General features: G+C 40.3%; 1 protein-coding gene across 2 annotated transcripts in view; it reads left to right on the top strand.

The window, feature by feature from the left end:
• RGL1 (ral guanine nucleotide dissociation stimulator like 1) overlaps positions 1–24,858 on the top strand; it is a 277,771-nt gene that overhangs the window by 102,360 nt on the left and 150,553 nt on the right. For both annotated transcript variants that reach the window (XM_060035202.1, XM_060035213.1), the window contains exon 2: positions 950–1,113. In XM_060035202.1, the coding sequence (XP_059891185.1) occupies positions 982–1,113 (132 nt within the window). In that variant the 5' untranslated portion in view covers positions 950–981. The remainder of the gene's footprint in view (positions 1–949; positions 1,114–24,858) is intronic.

Here is a 24,858-nt window from a genome sequence, read left to right on the forward strand (position 1 = left end):
GGCCTTGGATGCTGTGTTAAGGAGTTTGGATTTCATTCTCCTGGCAAAGTTTTTGGTAGGTAGAACATCATTATCAGAATTGCTTTTTAGAAAAATTACCCTGAGACGGATAGACCCGGGGGACGTGAATGGAGGTAAGGAGATTCCTTAGGGCAGTATGGTGCTGGGCAGGCATGACGTGATTCTGAACAAGCCAATGGCAGGTAGATTGATGTCAAGGAAGTAGACTTTATAGAATTGTTATCAATTTTTAGATACTGTCTCTGCAGCAACTGCTGATGAAATGGAGACTCAGGAAAGTAACACAGCCAATAAATATTGAAGAGAACCTTCCTCTGTGCTTCCACTACAGTTTGGAAACATGATTACTGAGGTGTTCCACACATTATGCTGTAATACACTGTGTTGTGATTGCTTGTTTATGGCACTTTATGCCCTGAGACAGTAAGCTTTTTAAGGTGAAGGACCAAACTAACAAATAATTTTGTATGCCTTGCATGGAGCCTCGAATAAATACGTGTTTAATAGATGTTTGAAGAGTAAAACTCCTGACACCAGAGCCAGTGCTTCTTCCTCATGCACTGCATGGCATGGAAATACGAAAACATCGCTCAGGCTTGTCTTACATCCACCCATTTCCATTTCTCCTACTGAGGGACCAGAGCAAAGTGACAAGCAGATAGAACAGGCAGAGGATGCTTTTTACTTTGCTTTACAATTTTTATCACTTCATCCATTATCAGAATGCATCCCTGCCTCCAGATTCCTGCATTAAAATACCAATCATGAATATCTAAAACATAAAAAGTAGCCATAAAAGTTGGTGCCTGTTGAGATACTGTTGTTGATGGTCTCATTATCCACAAATCAAGCGTGATCATTTGCTTTCCTATCTCTTTTTATGTTACTCAGTGTTTTAACCTGGATCTCACTTTATTCTTCCAAACAGATCCGTAATGCCTCCTGCCTGGCTCTTTCAAGATGGAGGGGAAGCCCGTGGGAGAGCCTGCTCATGTGGTGTCTAAACTCAAACTTTCCACCAAGGTAGAAAGCGCAGGACACTGGCTGGTGGAAGATCACGCTCGGATATGGGAAGTTTTAAAGACAGAGGAGGTAAGACAACTCTTAAGTGACACAGTTGACGCAGTGATGTATTTTCTTAGACTTGAAATTATCATTCTTAGTGTAGCCATTATCATAGGCCAGCTTGGCAATTTTTTATTCTGGGCCATAGGCACAACCACAGCTGGAGAATAAGAAGTCAGGGGTGTGTCCCTTGGACATTAATAATACTCCACAGTGATTCAGCCAAGGGAGTTAGCCCCGACCGATAGGGCTTAAAATATACAAGTAGACATTGTCCTTGTAGAATCCTACCAAACCTAAATGGGAAATCAAATCGTGGTGAAAAAGTTGATTCCTAAGGATCAACTAACACATGTGGAATTATATAAATTCATTCCTTGACAGCACGAGGCTAAGTATCGTTAGGTCTCTCCAGTTGCGAGCAACAGAAATTGACTCTGACTAATTTAAAGAAAATGGGAAATTATTGGAGGATATTGGGAGGCTCACAGAATTGATGGGAAGTTTGGAGAACTATGTTTGGAAACAGGACAGGAACCAAGTCAGCAGGAACTACTCAGAGCCCTACCCCTGGTATAAATTCCAAACTGGTCTCTACCCTCTCCTCATTCTCACATTTCTCTGCTCAAGATGCAAAGCCATGGGAGTGAGGGGGTCACTGCCAAGCTTAGTCACATGTCTTTCTGTTGGTTATTCTGTAAAGAGAAAAGGAATCTCATGAGAAATCATTGTACCAAGTCCTCAGAGCACTTGTGTTTGGTGTCCAAATCTCTAATACCTGCATGTTGTGACAATTCCAATCTCAGAAACTAACATAACAACTACAGTCTTAAACGTGTGAAATCCAGCCAAAGAAATTGTAAACACTTTCTATGGAAATACTTGCACAACTGATTTTTTTTTTAAGCAATAAAACTCTGCAGAGAGCTCTTGAAGTCTTTGTATCTTACCTAACAGGGCCAAGACTAGGATCAGATAAGGGAGGTGCTGAGGGTACAAAATTTAAGGAGGCGCTCACTCTTAGGTTTGTGTCCTGCACTTGCACAAACTTGAAAGTTAATGAGTCCTGATGTTTTGCATGCTAGATGACTTGTTTGCCTCACCCTAGTCCTGGCACCCAATTTTATTCCCCTCCCTCCTTACCCAAAGGTAATCACTATCTTGAATTTGACGTCTATCATCCTTATGCATATTTCAATATGTATACTGCATACGTGTTATCTGTATCTCCAATATATAGTATTGATTTACGTCTGTTAAGTTTTACATAAGCTTTATACTGTATATCTACTTCTACACCTTGCTTTTTTTACTTAACATTTTGTTTCTATTTTATCTGTTTTCCATGATGATACATGTAGTTCTAGTTTATTCATTTTAACTGCTTTTTATACTCTATTGATTAATAAGGTCAAATTTATCCATTTTCTTGTTGATTAACTTTGTTTTTTTCAATACAAGGCAGTGTTATACATGTTTCTAGCATAGACACCTAGAAGTGGCATGCTGGATTATAAAGTATGAAAGCCTTCAGTTTTACTAGTTATTACCAGATTTGTCTCCAAGATGGGGACATGAGTTTATATCCCCACTAACAGCATATGAGAATTTTCCCTACTCTACATTCTCCCAGTTATTGATATCATCAGACCTTTAAATATTGGTTAATCTGATTATTTTGAAATGGGGCTTTCTTGTTTTTTTTTTCATGAATTTTTTCCATATGGATAATCAATTATCCTCATACCATTTTTGAATGTCCATCATTTCTTCTTTAGCTTGTAATGCTATATTTCGTGTATCATGTTTCTTTACATACTCTCTCTGCTGATGTGGTACTCCTTCAACTATTCTAGCTTTGAAGGAAACCTGGATATCCGGTAGGGCATGTCCCTCCACTGAGTTATTGCTCTTCAAAATTGTCTTGGCTGTTTTTGGAACTTAGATGTTCAATATGAATTTAGGATGACCTTATTAAGTACTGCAAATATGAAGAAACAACAAAGTCTACTGGGAATTTGATACGGATTGCAATAAGTTTGTTGATTAATTTGGGGGAGTGTCAATATATTTATGATTCAGTGAATATCTTGTCTCATTGTTGACTTTAAAAGGCATGCTTCAATATTTCACCCTCAATATTTCACCAATATTTTATCCTATACCATTTTGCTGAAAGATTTTTATAACAAAGGTTAAGGAAGCTCCTTCTATTCCTTTTCCTTTTGTGCTAAATGTTAATTTCTTTACATTATAATATTTGATACCTACAAAATAATATACATGTAACTTATAGTGTATAACATTAAAACAAACACTTGTGAGCTCACAACCAACTTAAGAACTAGAATTTTACTGATTTGTTGAATCCGTATGTGTAATCCTTCACATCCTTTCCCCTGGATTCCTTTCCTTACAAAGGTAACCATGTTCTTGAAATCTGTTTTTAATCAATCATTCTTTGGCTTTTAAACAGTTTTATTACATACATATGTATTCCCCCCAAATATTGTTTAGTCATATAAGCTATTTATATAGTCATATATATGTGTGATATATATCTGATTTCTTTGGTGACTTATTTCTTTCCCTCAACCTGTTTCTAAGATTTTCAAGACTTACAACATTAATACATGTAGTAGTAATTCATTAATTTTTAGTGTTGAATAATATGCCATTATGTGGTTATACCATGACTTATTTATTCATAGTTATGTTGATGAACATTTCAATTATTTAGTTTTTTTTTTCATTATGAACAATGCTACTGTGAACATGCTTATACATGTCTTATGCCCCTGTATAAGAATATCCCTAATTTCTAGGTTAATACCTGTTATGTGCAAGTTCCATCTTGCAAGTTATTGCCACATTGTTTTCCAAAGTGGTTCCAGTTTACACTCCCACCAGCAGTGCATAAATTTCCCCCTATTCCATATCCTTGCCAAGTTTTGGAATTGTCAGATTTCCTAATTTTTCCAGTCTAGTTTGTATAAAGTAGAATCTCATTCTTTCCTCATTTCCTTCTTGCATCTCAACCCCATCTCCGATAATTTTTCTTTTTCTTTTAGAGTTTACTTTTCTAAGAGTCTAACTTTAGCAAAAGTCTTTCTTTGTGTGTTTCATTATTATTATTATTTGGTTTGAAGATGTCTTTATTTTAAGTGCAGTTTTAGAGTGATAGTTTAGATGGATATAGAATTTCAGGTTACTTTATCTCAGTACATTGAAAATATTCCATTGTCTTCTGCTTTCCATTGTTTCCATTGTAAACTAGCTGAAAGTCTAAGTTTTATTTCTTTGAATATACAGATCTTCCTTGACTTACAATGGGGTTACATCCTGATAATCCCGTCATAAGTTGAAAGTATCATAAGTCAAAAATGCATTTAATACACCTAATCTACCAAACATTACAGTTTACCCTAGCCTACCTTAAATGTGCTCAGAAAACTTGCCTTAGCCTAAAATCATCTAAATGCAAAGCTTATTTTATAATAAAGTGTTGAATATCTCATGTAATTTACTGAATACTGTACTGAAAGTGAAAAAACAGAATGGTTTTATGAGTACAGAATGGTTGTAAGTGTATTGATTGTTTACCTTTGTGATTGCGTGGCTGACTGAGGGCTGTGGTTTCCTGCCATTGCCCAGCATCATGAGAAAGTATTGTATTGCCTATTGCTAGCCTGGGGAAAGATCAAAATTCAAAATTTGAAGTATGATTTCTACTGAGTGCATATCACTTTTGCACCTTTGTAAAGTTGAAAAAATGTAAGTTGAACCATTGTAAGTGGGGGGCCATCTGTGATGTCTTTTCTCTCTAATTGCTTAGGTATTCTCTACATCTGTGCTGTTTTGCAGTTTTACTCTTCTGTGTTTAGGTGTGGGTTTCTTTTGTTTAACCTCTTGGAAGTCATAGGGCTTCCCAAATATATGGATTGGTGTCTTTCATCAGTGTGGAAACATCTCTGTAATTTTCTTCTCTAATAATTGCTTTTGCTTCATTTTCCTTCTGCAACTCCAAGATTTATGCTCATTTTTCTTACACTTTGCTCATGTCCCTTAACCTCTCTTTCAGAGTTACTATCTTTTTTTCCTCTCTGTACTGTATTCTGTTTAATTTTAAATCTATCCTCCAATTCACTGATTCTCTCTTCAGTTGTATCTAATTTGCCCTTTAATCATTGAGTTTTAAGTTTCAGTTATTCTATTTTTTACTTCTAGAAGTTCAGTTTTCTTCCCTTAAAATCTTCCAGTCATTACTTTAGTTTCTTGCTTCCTGTTCATATTTTTATTTCTAAAGACTATATGTCAAGACATTTGAAGAGTATGAGATTTTACACTGTTTGCAAATTAGCTGAAAGAAGACACGAGACTTGTCTCAGAGACAAAAGACTTTATTAGTCACAGAAGAAGCAGTAGCCAGAGTGTCAGCATGTTTGTTTTGGTTCCCTATGTCCCAGTTCCTACAGGAATGACACAGATAGGCCTAGATAGCTGCTTGCACAGGAGAGGATCACTGACCTTGGGGAACTTGCCAGTTTATAGTAGACAGTAAGAAAGCCTACACTTTCTCCTAGTGAGACATTATTTTATCCTTGAAGGACACTCACTGCAAACACAGACCTGAAAAATGGTCCAGGTAAAGATCAGCTAGAGCCTTGGTTTTCTTGTTTTGTTTTGTTTTTTTGTTTTTGTTTTTGGTTTTTTATATACAAAGCAAGACATGCAGGAACAAGAGAGACTCATGGAGGAGTGTTTCTGAACAACATTAAGTATAATGGTTTTATATTCTAAATTGGCAATTCTGATAGCTGTGAGTCTTATTCAACTATCTGTTTTTTCTTTTGGCTCTTGCACTTGGTGTTTTTGTTCTTTGTGTGTTTTATGATTTTTGAAAGTGGGTTCATTTTTCTTGGAATGAAAGGAGTTTTCTCTGGAGAGAAATTGCATTTACTTCTGGGAGCACTATCAAGTGGAAGGCACTTTAAAATAAATTCTTAGCTTGAGGTTTTTCAGACCACTCAATGTGAATATAGGCTGGAAACCTATAGATATATATGCTTGTGGTAATTAATTCTAGGGGGAAATGACTCCCCTCTCCCTGCCCCTATCCAGCACCATATTTCAAGATAAGCAATTTTCCTTGTGTTGTCATGGAGGGCATGTGGTTTAATGCAATAAGAGTTTATTTCTCAATCACATAATAGCCCAATGTAGGTGTTTCTGATGAGAATGAAGCTTTTCTCCATATGATGATTCAGGGTCACAGATTACTTTATTCTTGCAGCTCCACCATCCTCTGGGGCCTAGGAATCTTCTAAGTTCAGATAGCAATTAGCAAAAAATGAGATTGAAGAAGACACACCCAGTTCTTAACTTTCTTGGACCAGAGTGACATACATCACATCACTTTACATTCTATCATCACTGAGAACTAATCCCACTGTCCTATGTGGATATGAGGGAGGTGAGGTGGGGAAATATAATCTCTGGCTGGGCAACCACTTCCTAGTGATGACTCAGTACTCTGGAAAGGGAAGCACAAATTGAATTTTGGCGGGCAGTTAAATAAGTGTCTAGCAAAAAACAAAGCTTAAGTTTACCTGGTTAAGCCAATGCCCTCAAAATGGAGGCTGACTTCAGTGCTTATCTCTGTAGGTTCTTCTTTCATATAGGTTTGGCTTTTAAGAGTTCTTAATTTTTTGTCAGCCTATCAATATATTGAAAAAGGCATTTTAGTTTTATTTTATCAAGCATTTTTTTAGTTGTTCTTAGGGGGAGAGTTAATTACAGTATTCAGTCCACAATACTGCTGGACATGTGAGTCCTACACTCTTTCGTGAGTTAAAGTGTGTCTTAAAAATATATGGTTTTTAAACTTATTTTTAAAAAAGTATTTCACTTGGTCAGAAAATATCATCTAGATAATGTTGAATCTTTATTACTTTTGGCCACATTTAGTTAAGTACCTTCTTACACAGTATTTATAACTGACTTCTTAGAATCATTTATAAATTTTATGTAGGCACAAATCAGTTTGTCAAATATATTTGAATTTAAAATATTCTTTCTTTTTTTTTTCACATCTTTATTGGAGTATAATTGCTTTACAATGGTGTGTTAGTTTCTGCTTCATAACAAAGTGAATCAGTTATACATATGTTCCCATATCTCTTCCCTCTTGCGTCTCCCTCACTCCCACCCTCCCTATCCCACCCCTCCAGGAGGTCACAAAGCACCGAGTTGATCTCCCTGTGCTATGCGGCTGCTTCCCACTAGCTATCTACCTTATGTTTGGTAGTGTATATATGTCCATGACTCTCTCTCGCTTTGTCACAGCTTACCCTTCCCGCTCCCCATATCCTCAAGTCCATCTTTAATGTATTGATTAATTTTAACTATTCTAAATGTACCATTAAATATAAATATTTAATTGTTAAATTATAAATAATACCTGCATATAGCAGAAAATAATGAAGTTTTTGATGAATGATCAAGCATGAAAAATAAATGTCTTTATAAAATCTCCGTATCTTTTTTTTTCAATTTTTATTGGAGTATAGTTGATTTACAATGTTGTGTTAGTTTCAGGTATACAGCAAAGTGAATCAATTATACATATATATATAAAGATTTTAGAGATTTTAAAGATTCTTTTCCCATATAGGTCATTACAGAGTATTGAGTAGAGTTCCCTGTGTTATACAGTAGGTCCTTATTAGTTATCTATTTTATATATAGTAGTATGTATATGTCAATCCCAATCCCCCAATTTATTCCTTTCCCCCAGTAACCATATGTTTGTTTTCTACATCTGTGGCTCTATTTCTGTTTTGTAAATAAGTGCATTTGTACCATTTTTATAAAATCTCGGTATCTTTTATTTTTTTAAATGAGCAAGGGAGCAGTGAGGAGGTTGGACGTATTTTCGTGGAGATGAAAACGTTCTGTCCTTTGATTGTCATGGTGGTTACACGAATATACATATTTTTCAAAACTAACTGAACTATGTACTTAAAATTGATACATTTTATTATATGTCAATTATGCCTCAATAAAGTTGATCTTAAAAAATGGGCAATAGGTTGGAGGAACAGCGTTAAATAAATCAATAATTGCAATGCAGTGTGATGAGTGCTGTAATAAATACATCAACAGGTACTTTCAGAACCTACAGCAGGGAGCTGTAGTCCAGCATAGGTGTGAGTAAGCTTATGCAGGTGTGGGTGTCAGGGAAAGAAAGCTTCCCAGAGAGGTAAGACTTGAGTTCATTCTTAAAAGAAAAGTAGAAGTTAGCCCAGAAAATGGGGTTTTAGAAGGGGAACCAGAGCAAATATTCCTGGAAGAGGGAAAATTGTACAAAAGGGCAGGAGGACATCCTGCAGTTTGGAGCATCTGTAGCAGAAGAGACATGGCAAGAGATGAAGCTGCTGAGAAGCACCAAATAACGAAAAGTCTTCTATGCTTCACTTGGCTATTCAGAAATTGTCCTGTGGACCTCGGGGAGTCGGTAAAGGGTTTCAGGCAGGGGTAGTGACATGGTCAGATTTGTGTTTTAGAAATGCTGCTCTGTCAGACATGTGAAGGGTGGCCTAGAACACTTCAAAACCGCTCTTGGCCACTTCGGTGTCCTTCTCTGTCCATGCTACGCTAGGGATTATTTGGGGTGGTTCTTTTTTTCATGATGGGGGTTCTCTCTTTCCAGCTAGGCTGTCGGTCCTTGAGACCGTGTCCATTAGTTTTAATTCTACTTCGCTTAGAAACCCTAACGCACTGGCATACTGCTGGACACAAGTTGAAATAAATACCTGATGGTTGATGGATGAATCATTTTCATAGTGATTCTGTAATCATGTAATCATGATTTCATAGTAATATGTTGTTTCTCTAAATTTTAACATCAACCAAAATGCTGCCATCTCTGGGTACAAAGGTGATTCATCCGATTCACCATCGTATAGCACTAAGTGGTGGTGTTTTTTTTTGTTGTTGGTGTTGTTACTGATTGAAATTGCATCAACTCATTCATTATGCACTGGACTTATCTGTGCTCAATGTCTTACATTTGTGAGAAGGCCGCCAAGATAAGCAATATTCTCTGTGGCTGTGAAACAGAGATGTTCTCTGTGTGAAATTAAACTAGTGAACGCCTGTATGGAGACTATCTCTCTCAATCCAGTTCTGGAATGTGGGCCCACATTGTAACATCACATTCTTGGAGGAGGAAATAGTATGTGTTCATCATGCATACTTTGGAGATTAAATCATACTCATCTGAGGGATGGGAAGAGAGAGAATTAAAAAGAAAAGGAAAAACTGGATGACAATTTGGACAAGCAATGGGCGTGCATTGTATTCATCTCTGAAGAGTCAGCTCTTTGCTGAACTTAAAGGCTATGGTTCGATGACAGCGCTAGGCTTCTTCTTTGTGATTCTGAATGACTCCTTCTCTCTGCCACAAATTTTAACATGAGGCAAAGGGATAGAAATTTCCTGCCTAGGACCTTATTAATATATAAACATGCTTTGAAGTATTTTTACTGAGATGAGTAAAGTAGGCATTATCATCAATGGTGAGAAATGGAATATTGAGACCGAATAATATTCAATGGGGGTCTGTAAGGGAGGGAAAATATCATTTATTGAGCACCTCCTCTGTGTCAAGAACTGTCCTTGGCACTTTTATATTCATCAGTATATTTAATTGTCACAGCCATAGGGACATTTTTGATAAGGATTTTGAAGATTAGAAGTTAAGGCACATGCTCAAAGATACATAGCTGGTAAGTGGCAGAGTAAGATTCAAACTCAAGCTTGTCTCTCTTCATTTATACTCTTACCTCCTCATGAAGCTGTCTACCAAAATTGTTTAAATCGACCTGATTCTACATGTGGTTTCCCTGCCCAGACTTCAGCTGAATCCTGGCCAGGGCAGCATCCGCAGCACAATAAATGGTATCAGTCTTGCTCTCCTAGGGCTTGGCTCAGCAGTGTGTCATGGGAGTAAACACCAACGTGCCCACTGAGTCATAACTCTCCTTCATTCCTCAAAGTGTTGTCCAAGTACGTGACTGGGTTTCCATCTCAGTTTTCCCATGTAGTATCCAGGTATCTCATGGAGACTGCACCCTGCCCTTAACTCCATCCCATTTAAATGGGGCCCTAAACCTCTGCTAAGCTCTTCATAGCTCTTTTCTCTGCATAACTGAATACTGCTCCGCATACTCGAAGCTATTGACTGGAGTCCAATTGTGTGAACAGTCTGATTGTTTGGAACCTGGGTATTTTCACCCATTCCCTGAACTCCTGTTGCTTCCTTGGACATTAAAGCCTGCCAGAATCATAACAGAGTTTTCCTATGCCCTTGAGATACTGCTCACCACACAGTCTGCTATCACCACGGGGCACAGACCTACCATCAGGGAAGTCTCTCTAGCTCCAATCTACCCACCTTGTATCTTCATATTTTTACCCCTTGGCTCTTGCTGCCAGAGTCCCAAGTAGCCCCATGTAAGACCATTTGAGTTATGGCATGAGGTTTCCAATAAGCTTCATAGTCTAAACTAAAGGGGGATACCCCTGATATCAGACGTTTCATATTGGTTACTTTTCAGTGTTGGTGTTAGAAGGTGCTCGAGTACCACCTCTTCAAGGAAGACATCCTTGACCCCTCTGGTCAGGGTTAGTGACCCTACCGTGTGGTCCTACCTCTGCTTATCTATCTCTTAAGACTCATCACATGAATGGTACTTGTATGTTTATGTATTGCTGTCTCTCAAACTAGAATGTAAGCTTCTCAAGGGCAGGGCCTCTGTCATATTCATCTGTATATGCCAATATTATGCACAGTGTTTGGCACTTAGTAGGTGCTTAAGAAGTATTTACCAAATACAGAAAATATATAGAGGAATTAAGAGCGTGGACTCTGGAGCTAGACTTGCTGTGTGACCTTGTTAAATTTCTTAATCTCTCTGTATTTCAGTTTCCTCATCTGTAAAACGTGTATACTAATAGGTTGTGAGAATTAACTGAGTGATATTATGCAAAATGCTTAGAACAGTGGTCCTACATAACAAGCAATAGATGCAGACTTTTATTATTATTGAATGAATCAGTGAGGGGGGAAGAGTACAAAATGTTACACCATACTGGCCTACTAATTTTACAATAGTTGCTTCTGACCCATGCCGTCTAAGCTCAAGATTGCCCCCATGTTCTGGAAGGCCTCACACTCCAGGATCCTTCCCCCCCCCCCACCCCGGTACGCGGGCCTCTCACTGCTGTGGCCCCTCCCGCTGCGGAGCGTAGGCTCCGGACGCGCAGGCTCAGCGGCCATGGCTCACGGGCCCAGCCGCTCTGCGGCACGTGGGATCTTCCCGGACCGGGGCACAAACCCTTGTCCCCTGCATCGGCAGGCGGACTCCCAACCACTGCGCCACCAGGGAAGCCCGGGGATCCTTTTTATGTTTTTAAATTACTACAGGATTTGAACTGGAGACACAGCTGCCTGACTCCAGTGAGACTGCCACCACCACGGTTCCTATGGGTGATCTTTCCAGGAGGAAGACAACCCCAACTAAACGGCACTGTGTTGAGATATACAGATAATTCCGGGGAGTGGCCCACCCGTGGGTGAGGAGGGATGACACTTGAGCCAGCAGTGTGCTCCTCAAGGGCCTCTTCCTGAAAAGGAGTAGGCAGGCTGGGTTCTAAACCTTGTGTTATCCTAGCTGCTGACTCAGTTGCTCAGGTGACCATTTGAGTGCGAAAAGGCCAAGCCCTTTTAGGAGGATAAAATTGTTATGTAGAGAGCTTTCTCCTGTAGAACTCTCTTAGACATTTGCAACCAATTTAGCCTGTTCTGTTTGCCTCCCAGTCCTAGAATGCACCGCGCCTTCACGGTATCAGACATGAACATTTCTTTGCATTTTGCTACAGAGAGTAAAGGAAACTCCAGGTGAATTTAGGAAGGAAGGGAGGGAGGGAGGGAGGAAGGAAGGAAGGAAGGAAGGAAGGAAGGAAGGAAGGAAGAAAAAGACCATTTTCTTGAGGGCCTGGAAATCATTCCTTCATGGGGCTTGCATTCATGTGGGTCTTAGGTCTCCAAGAAAAAGTTTGCAAAGCAGTTCTGTTTCAGCTCATTGTTTTCCAAAATGTGTTCGTTGTAAACCTCAGGGTCTCTTTTTATTCCCTTGAAAACTCCATGGCGTCAGGACAAGCTTGGCATGAGGCAATTAAGAGGCAAATGATGGGAGGAGAGGAGCTTACACACTGAAATAGTGCCCATGAAAGGGAAAGAAGTGTCTTCTGTCCTTTAGGCTTATCTCTCCTTCGAGGGGACAAATATGAGAAAGAAATGACATTATTTAAATTTGCCCTTGGATTACAAATGTTGGGTATTTGGGAGAGATTCAGTTCCTTCCCACAGCAGTGAGTAGCTAGTTCAAAGGCTCACTCTCTTTCAGGGGCCCAGAAGAGGAAATAGTTGAAAACTTTCACTATAAACTCTTCTCTTATGACCTGGCATCTGAGAAATGTACCTGCTTTACTTGATGAAAAACCTGGGTCTAGGAATCTGAGGAAACTTTATAAAATTTTTTTTTTTTTGGCCGCACCGTGCAGCTTATGGGATCTTAGTTCCCCGAACAGGGATTGAACCCAGATCCTCAGCAGTGAGAGCACGGAGTTCTAACCACTGGACCGCTAGGGAATTCCCCAGGAAACTTTATAGATGGAGGACATTTCAGAAAGGTAGAGATATAGGGGTGGTCACTGGTAGGAAAGGGTTAGCATTCTTTAAAAAATTGCACTCTGATATCAGGATATTGGTAGCCCCAGTGCATTTGCACATCATGCTGTCATCTCTGTTTAGGGTACCCTTCCTTCCACTTTGCCTAGCTAATTCCTATTCATCCTTCAGACCCTGGCAATTTCCCCTGATCTCCACAGACTATGTTGTATGCCCTTGTCATTTTTTTCTTAACTTTTTTTTAAAGTACCCTGTGGTTCCTTTATATACATTTATCACATTATATGGCAATCACTTATTTTATATTCTTTTCCAGTATACTATGAGCTCCTAACATGAGGAACTGTGTCTGCTTTATTCAAAGTTACATCACTACCTGTTGAGACATTTGTTGAATGAATGAATGAATGAATGAACAAAGGAATGGACGGATAAACAACTATCTCATGTGTTAATGCTCACTCTGAGAACACCCAAGTGACAGAATTTCTAGGGGTTAGTGGTGTTTTCTCTGACATCATAAAAGGACAGACCCAAGGCCCAGAACCATATGATTTATTCCGTGGCGTGTACTTGCCAATAATAGGAACCATTAGAATTTTACTGGATTTCCGAGAAATCAACACCATTTTTGTATAGAAAAAAATACAGTGACAATAAAAACATATAGCCTGATGAAAAGAGTCCTCAGTAAGCAAAATAACCTCTCCACCCACTCTTGTTTACCCTTATGGTCAAACCATGCTTACAAACTAACTTGTTGCTTCAGAACATTCATTTTAAGTAGGATGGACGCAATACAAGGACAAATCTGAATTGTTTCAAAGTAAAAATGTTGATCAAGGAACTAAGAATGGCAAAAAGACTTGAAACACTAAGATGGAAGAATCATGCTCTATCAATCAAGGTAGGAGAAGTTATTTTTAAGGAATCATGGAGGGTGGTAGACATGGGAAAGCAAGAAAGAGCCAGGATTTCAAATGGGAGTCCAGAAGTATTATAACTTACTAAGAGAAGTCCAAACTGCTGACAGCACTGTCACAAAAAAGTGAGTGATTCCCAAACACTCAGGACTTACTGGAAGAAATATAGCCAGCCCTTTGATACAAAGTATACACACAGGGACAGGCAGTTTCTCTGGGGGCAGGGAACAAGGTGTCATCCATTTTCTGAAGGGAGACAGGGAACACAAGAAAGAAAGTGCAGGGGCTTAACCGTACCCTACGTGAACTATAGGGCCACACACATGCCGACCGTTAAACAACCGTAAGAATTTGAACTGAGAGCCTAGAAGATATACTGAGAAAGCCAAATTATTTATCCCTAGGTTTCATATGCTTAACTGTTAAGACAAAAGTATAGGACACTGCAGAAATCATAAGTGACAACCAAGTTTTAAATATGACTCTTAAATATCTAGCCACCTTGTAAAGTCCTTTCATACCAAAACTACAACATTATAGTCCTTGTAGGACCAGGATAAACTTTCAGGCGCCATCTAATGTGAATGTAGCTTGTCATTTTTCATCCTTAACCCGTGTAAAGTGGGGGTGGGAGGAAATCTATTCAGCCTTTTAATGCTATTTTCTCATTGCCCTGATGGTTGCATGTTTCTTTTGCATTGGAGAAACTTCCACGGCATTATATCACCACTTAATTTATTCACAGCTAAATTATTCAAAATGCTTGTGAATGCCGTGCCCTGATTAACTTAATTTTCTGCGCATTTATGAGGTAACAGCACACACCCTTAGTAGGCACTTAATTGATGTTTTTTAAATGAATAGATGAATAACATATGTGAAAGTACATTCTCTGGCTCAAAACGTGCAAGTGCCTTCCAGATAAGGACAGGATTTGAGCATCTAGACAATAAGGGGCAAAGCCCCGTGGATTTGGATTTAGTTAGAATTTGGTTTGAACGTGGTGGTAACGTTTACTGGGTTTATTCTCTGAGGCAGTAGTTAATCGTCTAAGTCTTAGTGTCTCCATCCATAAAGTGTGGATAATAATATTCTCTTAGGACGGTTGAATATGGAGTATATATAAACCTAGGACAATGATTAGCATGTAGCTAGTGCTTAATACTGTTTCCATTTTTTTTCTCTCTAGTTAAATCAGGACTGATTACAAAATCACCTGAGGTTTGGCCCTTTGAAAATAGTCTTGACTAGACCGGAAGTACCATGCAAAACCGTTAACATTTGTCAATTCCAGATGGTGGTAATACGAACACGATTATCCATTTGTATTTCTCTTTTACAATTCTAAAAATTAAACATGTCAAAACAAAACGGTTAAATAAAATGACTGCTGTCATTAAATAAAGAAAACATCTAAAATAAATTAATCCCTACCTTAGTAAATATAGAATAGTGAAATTGAGTCATTGACTCAATAAATATTTGTCGAGTACCTACTATGAATAGGACTCATATAACCCCTGCCTCAGGGAGCTTACAGTCCAATGAGCGATACAGATTTTTTTTTTTAATGCACCGTACATGTGATCACGGCAATTAAAAGGAAATACAGGTTTTAAGGGAGCATATGTGAGGTATATTTTTACCTAAATTTGGGAGGTTTGGAAAAGCTAAGAGTAATTAATAATGTGTAGGAGTTAGTGATATATAATATGAGACATGGAGAATGACTAGGGTAAACTACACCAAGGGATGAGGTGGGGAAGGAAGTCCTTTGCATGTGCAGAGGGAAAAGCATGTGTAAAGGCATAGAGGTTAGAGGGGATGGAGGAATAGAGAGTAGTTCAATATGGATGGAAGATAGGGTTTAAAGCAGGAGGTGTTGGGAGACATGAGGCTTGAAAGGAGGGCAGGGGTCAGATCATGAAGGGCCATGACAGCGTTGTGACTCTGGGGGAGAGTTTGTCCTCCAAACATCAAGACCCCTGTCTGCCACTGTTGGGGGGTGGGTCTCCATTTTTGTACCAATGTTGTTGGTGGTTAGGAACTGATAATTCAGTGCTTAAAGACTAATGGAATGCCGTGTTTTCTGGGGAGCCTGAAATTATGTTGCTATTTTTAGTGGACAGAAAACTTTACTCCAAGTGAATAAAGTGTATAGAGTATAGAAGTTCTGTCTCCTACATATTTCCAACCTAAGAACTTTCATAGATGGCTTGAAGCTGTTCTGAAATGGTGTCCTGTACACCATTTCTGCCTGCCATCAACAGGAGATGGTTAGCAGTGACTTGTTTAATATCCTCCTGGACTTACAGTGAAACAAACTTGAATGTAGCCTTTGGGAACCTGATCTGTAAGCAGATGAGCTTTGTAATAAAAAGCTAGTTTTATCATATTTTTCTTAGACTGCTGATGTCCTCTTGCGTCAGATGGATCATGTTTGTGTCCCTGATCTTGAAGTTAGCCAGAGTTTTTGAAACTAATAAATAATTTTACAATCTGGAAGATTTTTCTTTTAATAAAAAGAATGGTATTTGTCTATTATACTATGGAACTAGGAAGAATGGAGTTTGAAGAATCTGGAACACAGTCGCACTGGGACAGAGACAAAGAAGGATGATTACATTCTAATGATAGTCATTCACATTATCTGATCATGTTCAGACACAGGACCATTACACATGGTTTCATAATGGAAAATAAATGGGCCAGACAATTCAGTATACACAAACCAGCTAGTGACCTTGCCAGTGACTCCTCAGGAGGGAGTTGATAGGAAAACTGATGATCTGAGATTGTGATTTGCCCAAAGTTGCTGAATAACGTCATTATACTCTAATTCCCAACTCCGTTCATTTGGTATTTCCCAACTGTTTAAGGGTCTCAAAGACTCTAAGCTTTGCAAACTCTTGTTACATGGTAAAGTTCCTGGATGCTCTCATTTGGGAGTATACTTTTTATTGTCACTTGAGTTCTTCATAATGAAGTCTTTCCTTTCTTCACTCCCTGCCCTGACCTGCATCTTCCTTTCATTGAGAAAATTGACCTTAAATTTGGGAGTGGGACGTTTGAGGGGGCAGATCATCTAATAGTTTGTTGTACATGTCCAAGAAAATCTTTAAGCTACACCTCTGGGTAGCATTTTTCTTTCCTCCAGTTGTGTTATTTTTCTTACTTAATGTAATCAGTAGTTCAAAGCAGGACCTATTTATTCTTGGCTCAGTTTCCACCCCACTGGTTATGACTTTTAGATGTATATGTGGAATCTTGTTCTCAGAGGAAGATCTAAGGAGGCTCTGTTATAAGTGTGGGTTAACCGCCGTAAGGCACAGCTGGTGCAAATCAGCATGATGCAGCAATAGCTTAGGGTTATTGGCAGAGCCTGTGTTTAGAATTATATAGTAGTGAAGAAAAGAGGCTCTGTACCAGAGGATAGAGAAGAAGGGAGAAGCTAGGGAGGGAGAAGAGGGATATCAAAGGTAAACAGGAGAGGGAAGACATTAGAAGAGTAGCAGTTTTCCTAGTGACCTCATAGATAAGTAGTGAGGAGGAAACTATATACACTGTGTACAGTTCTACTGAGTAAAATGATGTTCATATACCGTCCTCCATGGTTTGCAGGAATTGGGGGCACCTTATTTTAAAATATGTTCCTGTCCTTTATCAGGGTAAACAGGGGAATATGGGATAGCTCGATAGCCCGTGGAGAACTGGGAGAGGCTCTTGAAAGAAGCTGGGAAGCATAGAAATTCTAGGATGGAAAAAGGTGTGGATTCCATATCCCAGATTCTCTGTCCTCAGCCCAATTTGATGTATGTCATCCATGGCTCAGCCACAAGCCTTAGGTTTTAGATCAAGATTTACATAGTCAGCGTAAGTCTCTCTGAGTAGGGTGACATACTTTCTCAGATCACTACCAACCTCCACAGAATTAGCTGTATCTTTCCTTGAGGGCTGGCTTCAGGCTCCTCTGAAGGCAAGTGAGCAGTGGTAAATGGAGGAGTTTCTGAAAGAGAAGGTCTCATTCCAGCCCCTTACCTCCACCCCCGGCAGAATTTTACGCTTGTCACTCTTGGATCTGGGAGCCTCTGTAGACTCTTTTCTCAGTCTTTCAAGGGACATCTATAGGTGGCTGGAAGGAAAACAGAGAAAGCAAGACTCCCTCCTCCCCCAGAGGACAGATTCCTACCAGTAAGGGAGCAGTGTAGCTGCCCGTTTTCTGGGATCAGGGATTACAAACGGTGATTCTTATTTGTAGTATTGCAAACTTTTATTATCTTGAGGTCAGAGAGTTTACAGTTGCAGATGCACTCAGATTTCGAAGCATGTAAGGAGGCCCTCAACATTAATTCTGGGTCAAAGTGAGTGTGTGAGACAATCCCCAAGGTTAATTCTAGGTCTTTATATGTGCTTCAGATACTGGTGCACATGGTATTTCAGATATTGATTATGTTTGTGGATTGTGTTGGGAACTTCAGAAACAAGGAGCTAGATAGAAGTGTGAGAAAAGACGGTTTGGAAATTTGTTTCTTTTTATGAATGGTGGAAAAGCATAAGTATTGGGTTCTGTGGACCAGTTGAAAAAAAGAAGGTATTTTATGCTTAGTATATGGGTGAAGAACATATTTGTGAGGAAAGAACTAGGGCAATTGGAAGAACTATCGATTTATAAAAGAAAAAAAATGAGTATGTAATTAGTGTGAAAAACGCTCAGATCAAACAGTGACCAAAATGTTCATTTAGTTTACTTTTTATATAAAATACTTAATGTGATATAAAGGGCAAAGAATTTTATAAAACTCATCTTGATTTCAGTTTCCTCCCTAAGGGACTACCTGTAAAAAAGTAGAAAATTCTTTATATACTAAACAAAGTAACTTTCTCTAAAGAATTATTTTAATGGAAAAATGGGTTCATGGTATGATAGCCTTCTTTTTAAAACAAAAGTGAGCTGTTATGAACATGTAGCTGTTTTCTGCCTGATGACCAATCTCGCAGTTGTGTAGATCTTTGAGATCTGCTTGGTGTTATTATTCCTGATCTCTTTGGAACAAAGATCAGGTGATGTAATTTCAATATTTTTAATATGCTGTGTGTCGTTTTTCCAGGAGCATGAGCTCATGAGCATGAGCACGATCTTGAACTCATACATCTATGTTACTTTGGACCAGTCCCCCTTGTCATCAAGGGCATCCATTTTTGAAACAGCTGTTTGGGTTGAGGGATACAGGATATGGCCATGAAACAGATCAAAGCTAATTGGTCCTCAGGGTAAATAAGATCATGACCTTGGCCTTATTAGCCCTGTGCTGTAACTGGCTGAAGTAGCCTGGCCTGGGGGAAAGTCCACTTCCCTGAAGATGCTCCAGCATTTAGAAATTATCCAACGAGGCTTATAATGACCACCCTCCTCTGCCCTGGTGAGGAATAACTGGATGGTGAGTGAAAGAGGGGAACATTCTGTGCTTACCCTGGGACTGGTGGTCCTGGGATCACCATCACGTAGAAAATAATGTTAAAGTTGTGCTTATTTTATAGGATTTGTATCTAGACTAATGCCGTGGATATTTCACTCAGATAAATATTGACAATCTCGCTGCATAATGAAAGTCACTGAGGTTGGTTTTGGCCAATAGAAAGCCTCCATGTGTATCACAAACAAGAGTCGTGTGGCAGGCGAGTCTTTCAGTGCAGTGGACTCCATTGAATCTCAGTCTTGTCTTCTCTCTTCACTCTGTCTGGGTGGACAATGGCAAATGCCACAGCAGCCTGGACTGTGAAATGGATTAATGAAACTTCGGTTCTTCCCCAAGTCCAAGAACACAAAAGAGTCATGCTGTTCAGTAGAAAGGGAGTCACCAGCAACTCCGAAAGTTCTGTCCGCTGAGGCTGGTTTACAGTCCTCCTACTTCAAGGTCTACCCTTTGTCAACATTCCCTCTGAACACCTCTTTTAGTCTTCCGATTGGCCAGTGGGGTGGAGAAGGGATGAGTGTTCCTTCCGAGTCTTTCTAGGTAGCTAAGACAACGTTTTGGCCCCTCATACTCTTGGGCAAGGGCTAGTTCCTCTTATCAAAGTCTTTCCGAAGTAAAACAAGTAGAAAAAATTAAATTCAATTAAAATCCCACATGAGGCAATTCTTCTTCTTCTTTCCACTTCCCCCTCCACCCTAATACACAGTGAACAGTTTTTGCAGAGGCCGTCTTCCCCCTCTCTGTGGACTGGAATACTTCCTCTTTAGCTGAGCTGGCTGAGGGCATTATCGATCTCTCAGCCAAGAATCTCTTTTTTTCTTCCCTCTTTGGCCACATACCCAATTTCTCTTGAAGACACTAACTTAGAAACCATTTAAATAATAACAGAATATTTATTAGTTTGTTGTTGTTGTTGGTTTTTTTTGCGGTACGCGGGCTTCTCATTGCTGTGGCCTCTCCCATTGCAAAGCACAGGTTCCGGACACGCAGGCTCAGCGGCCATGGCTCACGGGCTCAGCCGTTCCACGGCATGTGGGATCTTCCCGGACCAGGGCAGGAACCCGTGTCCCCTGCATCGGCAGGTGGACTCTCAACCACTGTGCCACCAGGGAAGCCCCTATTAGTATTTTTAATAATGGGTAGTACAAATAAGAAACCTTCACTGGTCCCTGATCTCTCTCCCAAATGCCACCCTGCCCTATTAAGCTGGTCCTCCACCCATCTCAGGTCCTTTACTCAAAGTTCATCACTGCTAACCATTTCCTGAGATGCTTTTATGCACATGGCTGAATGTAATGATGTGCTCCTCTCCACATACTTATGTGTATTTTAACACTTAGGGATCACACTATACATACTGTTCTGCACTTGGCTTTTTTCCCTTAGTGATGTGTCATGGAAATCCTTCCATATTGGCACACCCAGATCCATCTCATTCTTTGAACTAATCCACGATACGGATATGCCATTTTTATTTAACCAGTCCCTATACTGATGGACATTTTGATGTATTTTTTAAAATCATGACAAATAATGCTTCAGTGACCATCCTTGGACATATGTTTTGTTGAAGTGTTCCATGTATATCCATCAGGTAAATTCCTAGTGGTGACATTACTTGTTCAAAGGGAAAGCGTGTTGTTAATATTGATAGATATTACCAAATTGTGCTTTAAAAAGGTTATGCCCGTTTACACTCTCAAGATTATAAAATCTATTTTGAGTAGAAAGAAAAATAATGTTTTCTCAGACTTGTGTAGCTGATTTCTGTTTTTATTCTTAAAGTGCTTTCTGTGTTTTCGCTTCTGGAATCTGATACATAAATAAATAAAGCTCACATCAGCTCTCTCCTTCCTGCCTCCCTTGAGCATCGTCACGCTCTAAAGCCAATCAGTAGAGTAATTCTTGTGCCAAAGCATAAAAGTTAATTTTCAACCTGCGTTGGGCCAGAAGAGGATGCGGGTTCTAATTGTGAGGACTGTCCACTGTGATGGAATTCTGTCTGCAGGGTACCTGCCACAGGGACACCAGGGCTTCGATTCCAGGTAAGGCATCTAAAAGATAGGGCTTGACCATTTTATCTCACACCAGACACATGAGGTTTTGAGAAGTCACCACCAACTCTGCTGCTTCATCAAGTTCGTGAGGCAAGAGAGAATCTTCTTTAATGTGTCTAAAGTATACTCAGCACTTTTAGCTTCATCAGGGATTGGAGCTCATTGCTCAGACAGGGAAGCAGGGAGGAATGACTAACCACTTGAAAGGCTTTGAAGCATGTTTACTCACAGTTAAATACTTCTTCATAAAACCTGGCATTTTGATGTCTGTCTGGCATCATAGGATTCCTGACCATTGGGCCTTTAGATCTCCTGGCCTAGGATCTGGCACTGTATATTTTTATAGTTGAATGGGAACGTTAGACATGAAAGCCACTCAGATGTCTAATATTACAGAATAACACAGGTAGAGCAGACCTTGTGGTGGGCGGATTATAAGCATTTTATTTTTCTTGGTAATGTCCTCTACCTAACGTACCTGGATTTGGTGAGATAGTTGTCATGCTTTGTAAGAATCTGGAGCTCCTAAGAGGAAAGCTGGAAAATGAGTGCAAAATAGTGATGCACCATGAGCTTAACTCTCCCCCATTCACTGTGGCATAGACGTTTGGCAAAACAATCTCCGTGTCCAGAACGCACTGCTGTAGAGTGAACAAGAGGCTGAGTATCATTCAGCGTTCAAGAACTAACTTTGCCCATTTTAATAATAAACATAAACACCCACTCTCGTCAGTCTCGTTTTCCTACTCATGCTAGGGGGAAGAGCTGTGTCCCCTGGGTCCATGAGTTTCCTTCTATCACTGGGGAAAGCTGCTGTGCCCCCTTTTGTCACACCTGTGGACCTAGTAGGTGCCAAAAGGGGAACTGAAGGGATCTAAACTGGGTAACTGAATTTATTTCAGCTCTGTTCGGGGAACCATCAAAACTTTGGGTGGGGATGGGGGCTTCCAGATGCATTTGGGGTTGGGGTGGAGATGCAAAGAAATAACTCTAAATAGAGAGGCTATATAGAATAATAATGTATTATTACTTAAGGGGCTCTCAGTGAATTTCCTTGAAGTCTGTAGGGACAGGGGCCCTTAACCCCCATGTTTCAGGAATGACTTAGGATGCTAAGCAGGCGCTTGACAGTGTGAGCTTGTTCACTTATAATCCTTGGTGGACCATTACTCATTTTGTGAAATTGAGCCAAGTTTCTCTTTCCCTTCTCCCCTCTCCCCTAGCTATTTTGCTTTGCTAAGTAATCAGACGTGGATCTTATTCCCAAGATGTTTATTTATATTCTTAGGGAGATAAGACATTTAAAATAAGGAAGAATGTAATAAAGTCCATAATGGAAGTCCAGATAATGAGCTGTAGGAGTTCAGAGGAGGGAGATGTAATTTGCAGTCAGGATGGGGAGGAGAGTATGACTTGTCATATTTGGGGACTTAATATTTATTAAGGGGGCTTCCCTGGTGGCGCAGTGGTGGAGAGTCCGCCTGCCGATGCAGGGGACACGGGTTCGTGCCCCGGTCCGGGAAGATCCCACATGCCGCAGAGCGTCTGGGCCCGTGAGCCATGGCCGCTGAGCCTGCCTGTGCTCCGCAACGGGAGAGGCCACAACAGTGAGAGGCCCGCGTACCGCAAAAAAAAAAAAAAAAATTTATTAAGAATTCCTCAGAAAATGGGGATGAAATGGGAGAAAGCCCTTTCCAGGCTGAGTGGTTGGGTGGAATGAATCAGGGGTCAGTAAGCATGGGGCACAAAAGGCAAACGATAATGGGATTATTTTGACTGGAGTAAAGGGTACACAAACATAGTGAGAAAGAAAGTTCAGTGGTGGGTGGGCCCTAATCTTCAGGGCCTTGAAGGTTAATTGTTATAGCTCAAGACATTGTTAGAAATGGCCTGGTTCACTGCCAAAGATAGAGCGAACTGGCAGAGACTAGATCTGCCCATGGGGATGGAGCAGGAGCTGCGAGAGAAGTCTAGGCTGGAAGACAAGGTGTTGGAAGGGATAGGCAGAGGAGTATGGCAACAGATGACAAAGGCGGTCACTCTACTTGCCTGGGTGAGTAGAGTTGGCATTGGGAGGTGGGTGACAAGTCTTGAGGCTGGGAGGTGCTGGTACTGGAATATCTAGCAACAGGTGGCACTGAGAACTGTAGTCAAGAATAAGGAAATAAGAAAGTCTGTCAGCAGTTAGCAGGCTCGTGTCGCTAAGCTCAGGTTCACAGGCAGACTCCCAAGCTCTGGAAGGAGGAAAGCGTGGAATGGAGAGCGAGAAGCGGGGCCCCCGCCCCCAAGGGACCAGGCAGACTTCCAAGCCAGGAGTCAGACCTGGAACACGGGGCCTGACTTGAAGGAGGAATGGTTTGATGCTCCATTCCAGAGTGCTGAGCCAAGGTCTTTTCATTCCTTCTGCATAAGGTTACGACTGGTCTTAGACACCAGGTCTAGAGAAGGGAGCGAAGAGGCCCAGCTGTGTGGAGGGGAGGATGCCCATGCTGGAGGAAAGGCAGCGTCCACTGCTGGCTAAAGAGTCTGGGCTTTATTTGGTAGGCAAAAGGCGAGAAATGGAACAATGAAGACATGGGAATATCCTAATTAGAGCTGTATTTCGGGAAGATTAGCTTGATCCTAGTGTAAAACATGAACTAAAGTAAGTTCTCACCTGTAACAAATTTCTGCTATTCCCCTTCCTTAATACTTCTCCAATGTGTTCACTTCTCTCCATACCTCTTTCTAGTACTGTGGGTTAAAGAAATCACTTTACTGTGTGATAGCTTTCGATGGTCTCCATAGCTCCAGGATAAAGTCCAGATTCTTTAATGTGGCTCCCAAACTCTTCGTAATCTGACTCTTATGGCATCTCTCAACAGCCCCTTCCCATTGCACTCATCCTTCAGGCTATCAAACTATATTCATTTCTGTCTGAGAAATTACTTTCTTCTCATCAGCATCCATGCTCTTGCTCATGTCATTCCTTTTCCTGAACTAAACATTTCTCCCCCTTTCCATCTGCTCATTTTTGCTTCCCATTGACGTCTCAGCTTTAGGCATCCCTAACTCCCTGATTCTGGATTCAGTGCCTCTTCTTGATGCTAGGGGCCCTGCTATGTGCTCCCTCCATGAAGCATTCTCACGTTCTTTGCAAGGTCCTATTTACTTGTCTCTCTCCACCCTAGACTGTAAGTCCTTTGAAAGCAGGGGCTCTGTATTGATCCCCCAGCACACCCAGCACCTAGCACTGTACCTGGAGCACGACTGATTGTATGAATGAACGAATGGAGCCATCCTGCCAGGCAGTACGAACCTGAACCAGGATAGTGGCACTGGAAATGAGAAGGACAAGACACTCATGAAAGAGCCAGAAAGGACATAATTCTTGACTGCTGGCAACTGCGTGGATGCACCTCTACTTATTAATGGGTATGAAAAACTAAGGTACTTCATGAAGTGCTGTAAGTCCTAAAAAAAAAAAATACAAGCAAAGATGCAGACAAATGTTCTAAAACCAAAAATGTATTCTTTTGAAAGTAGCACGATATTTGGAGTTGAAAGGCCTGGCTCCAAGCATG

Source organism: Delphinus delphis, chromosome 1 (assembly GCF_949987515.2).
Source record: "Delphinus delphis chromosome 1, mDelDel1.2, whole genome shotgun sequence".
Lineage (NCBI taxonomy): Eukaryota > Metazoa > Chordata > Mammalia > Artiodactyla > Delphinidae > Delphinus > Delphinus delphis.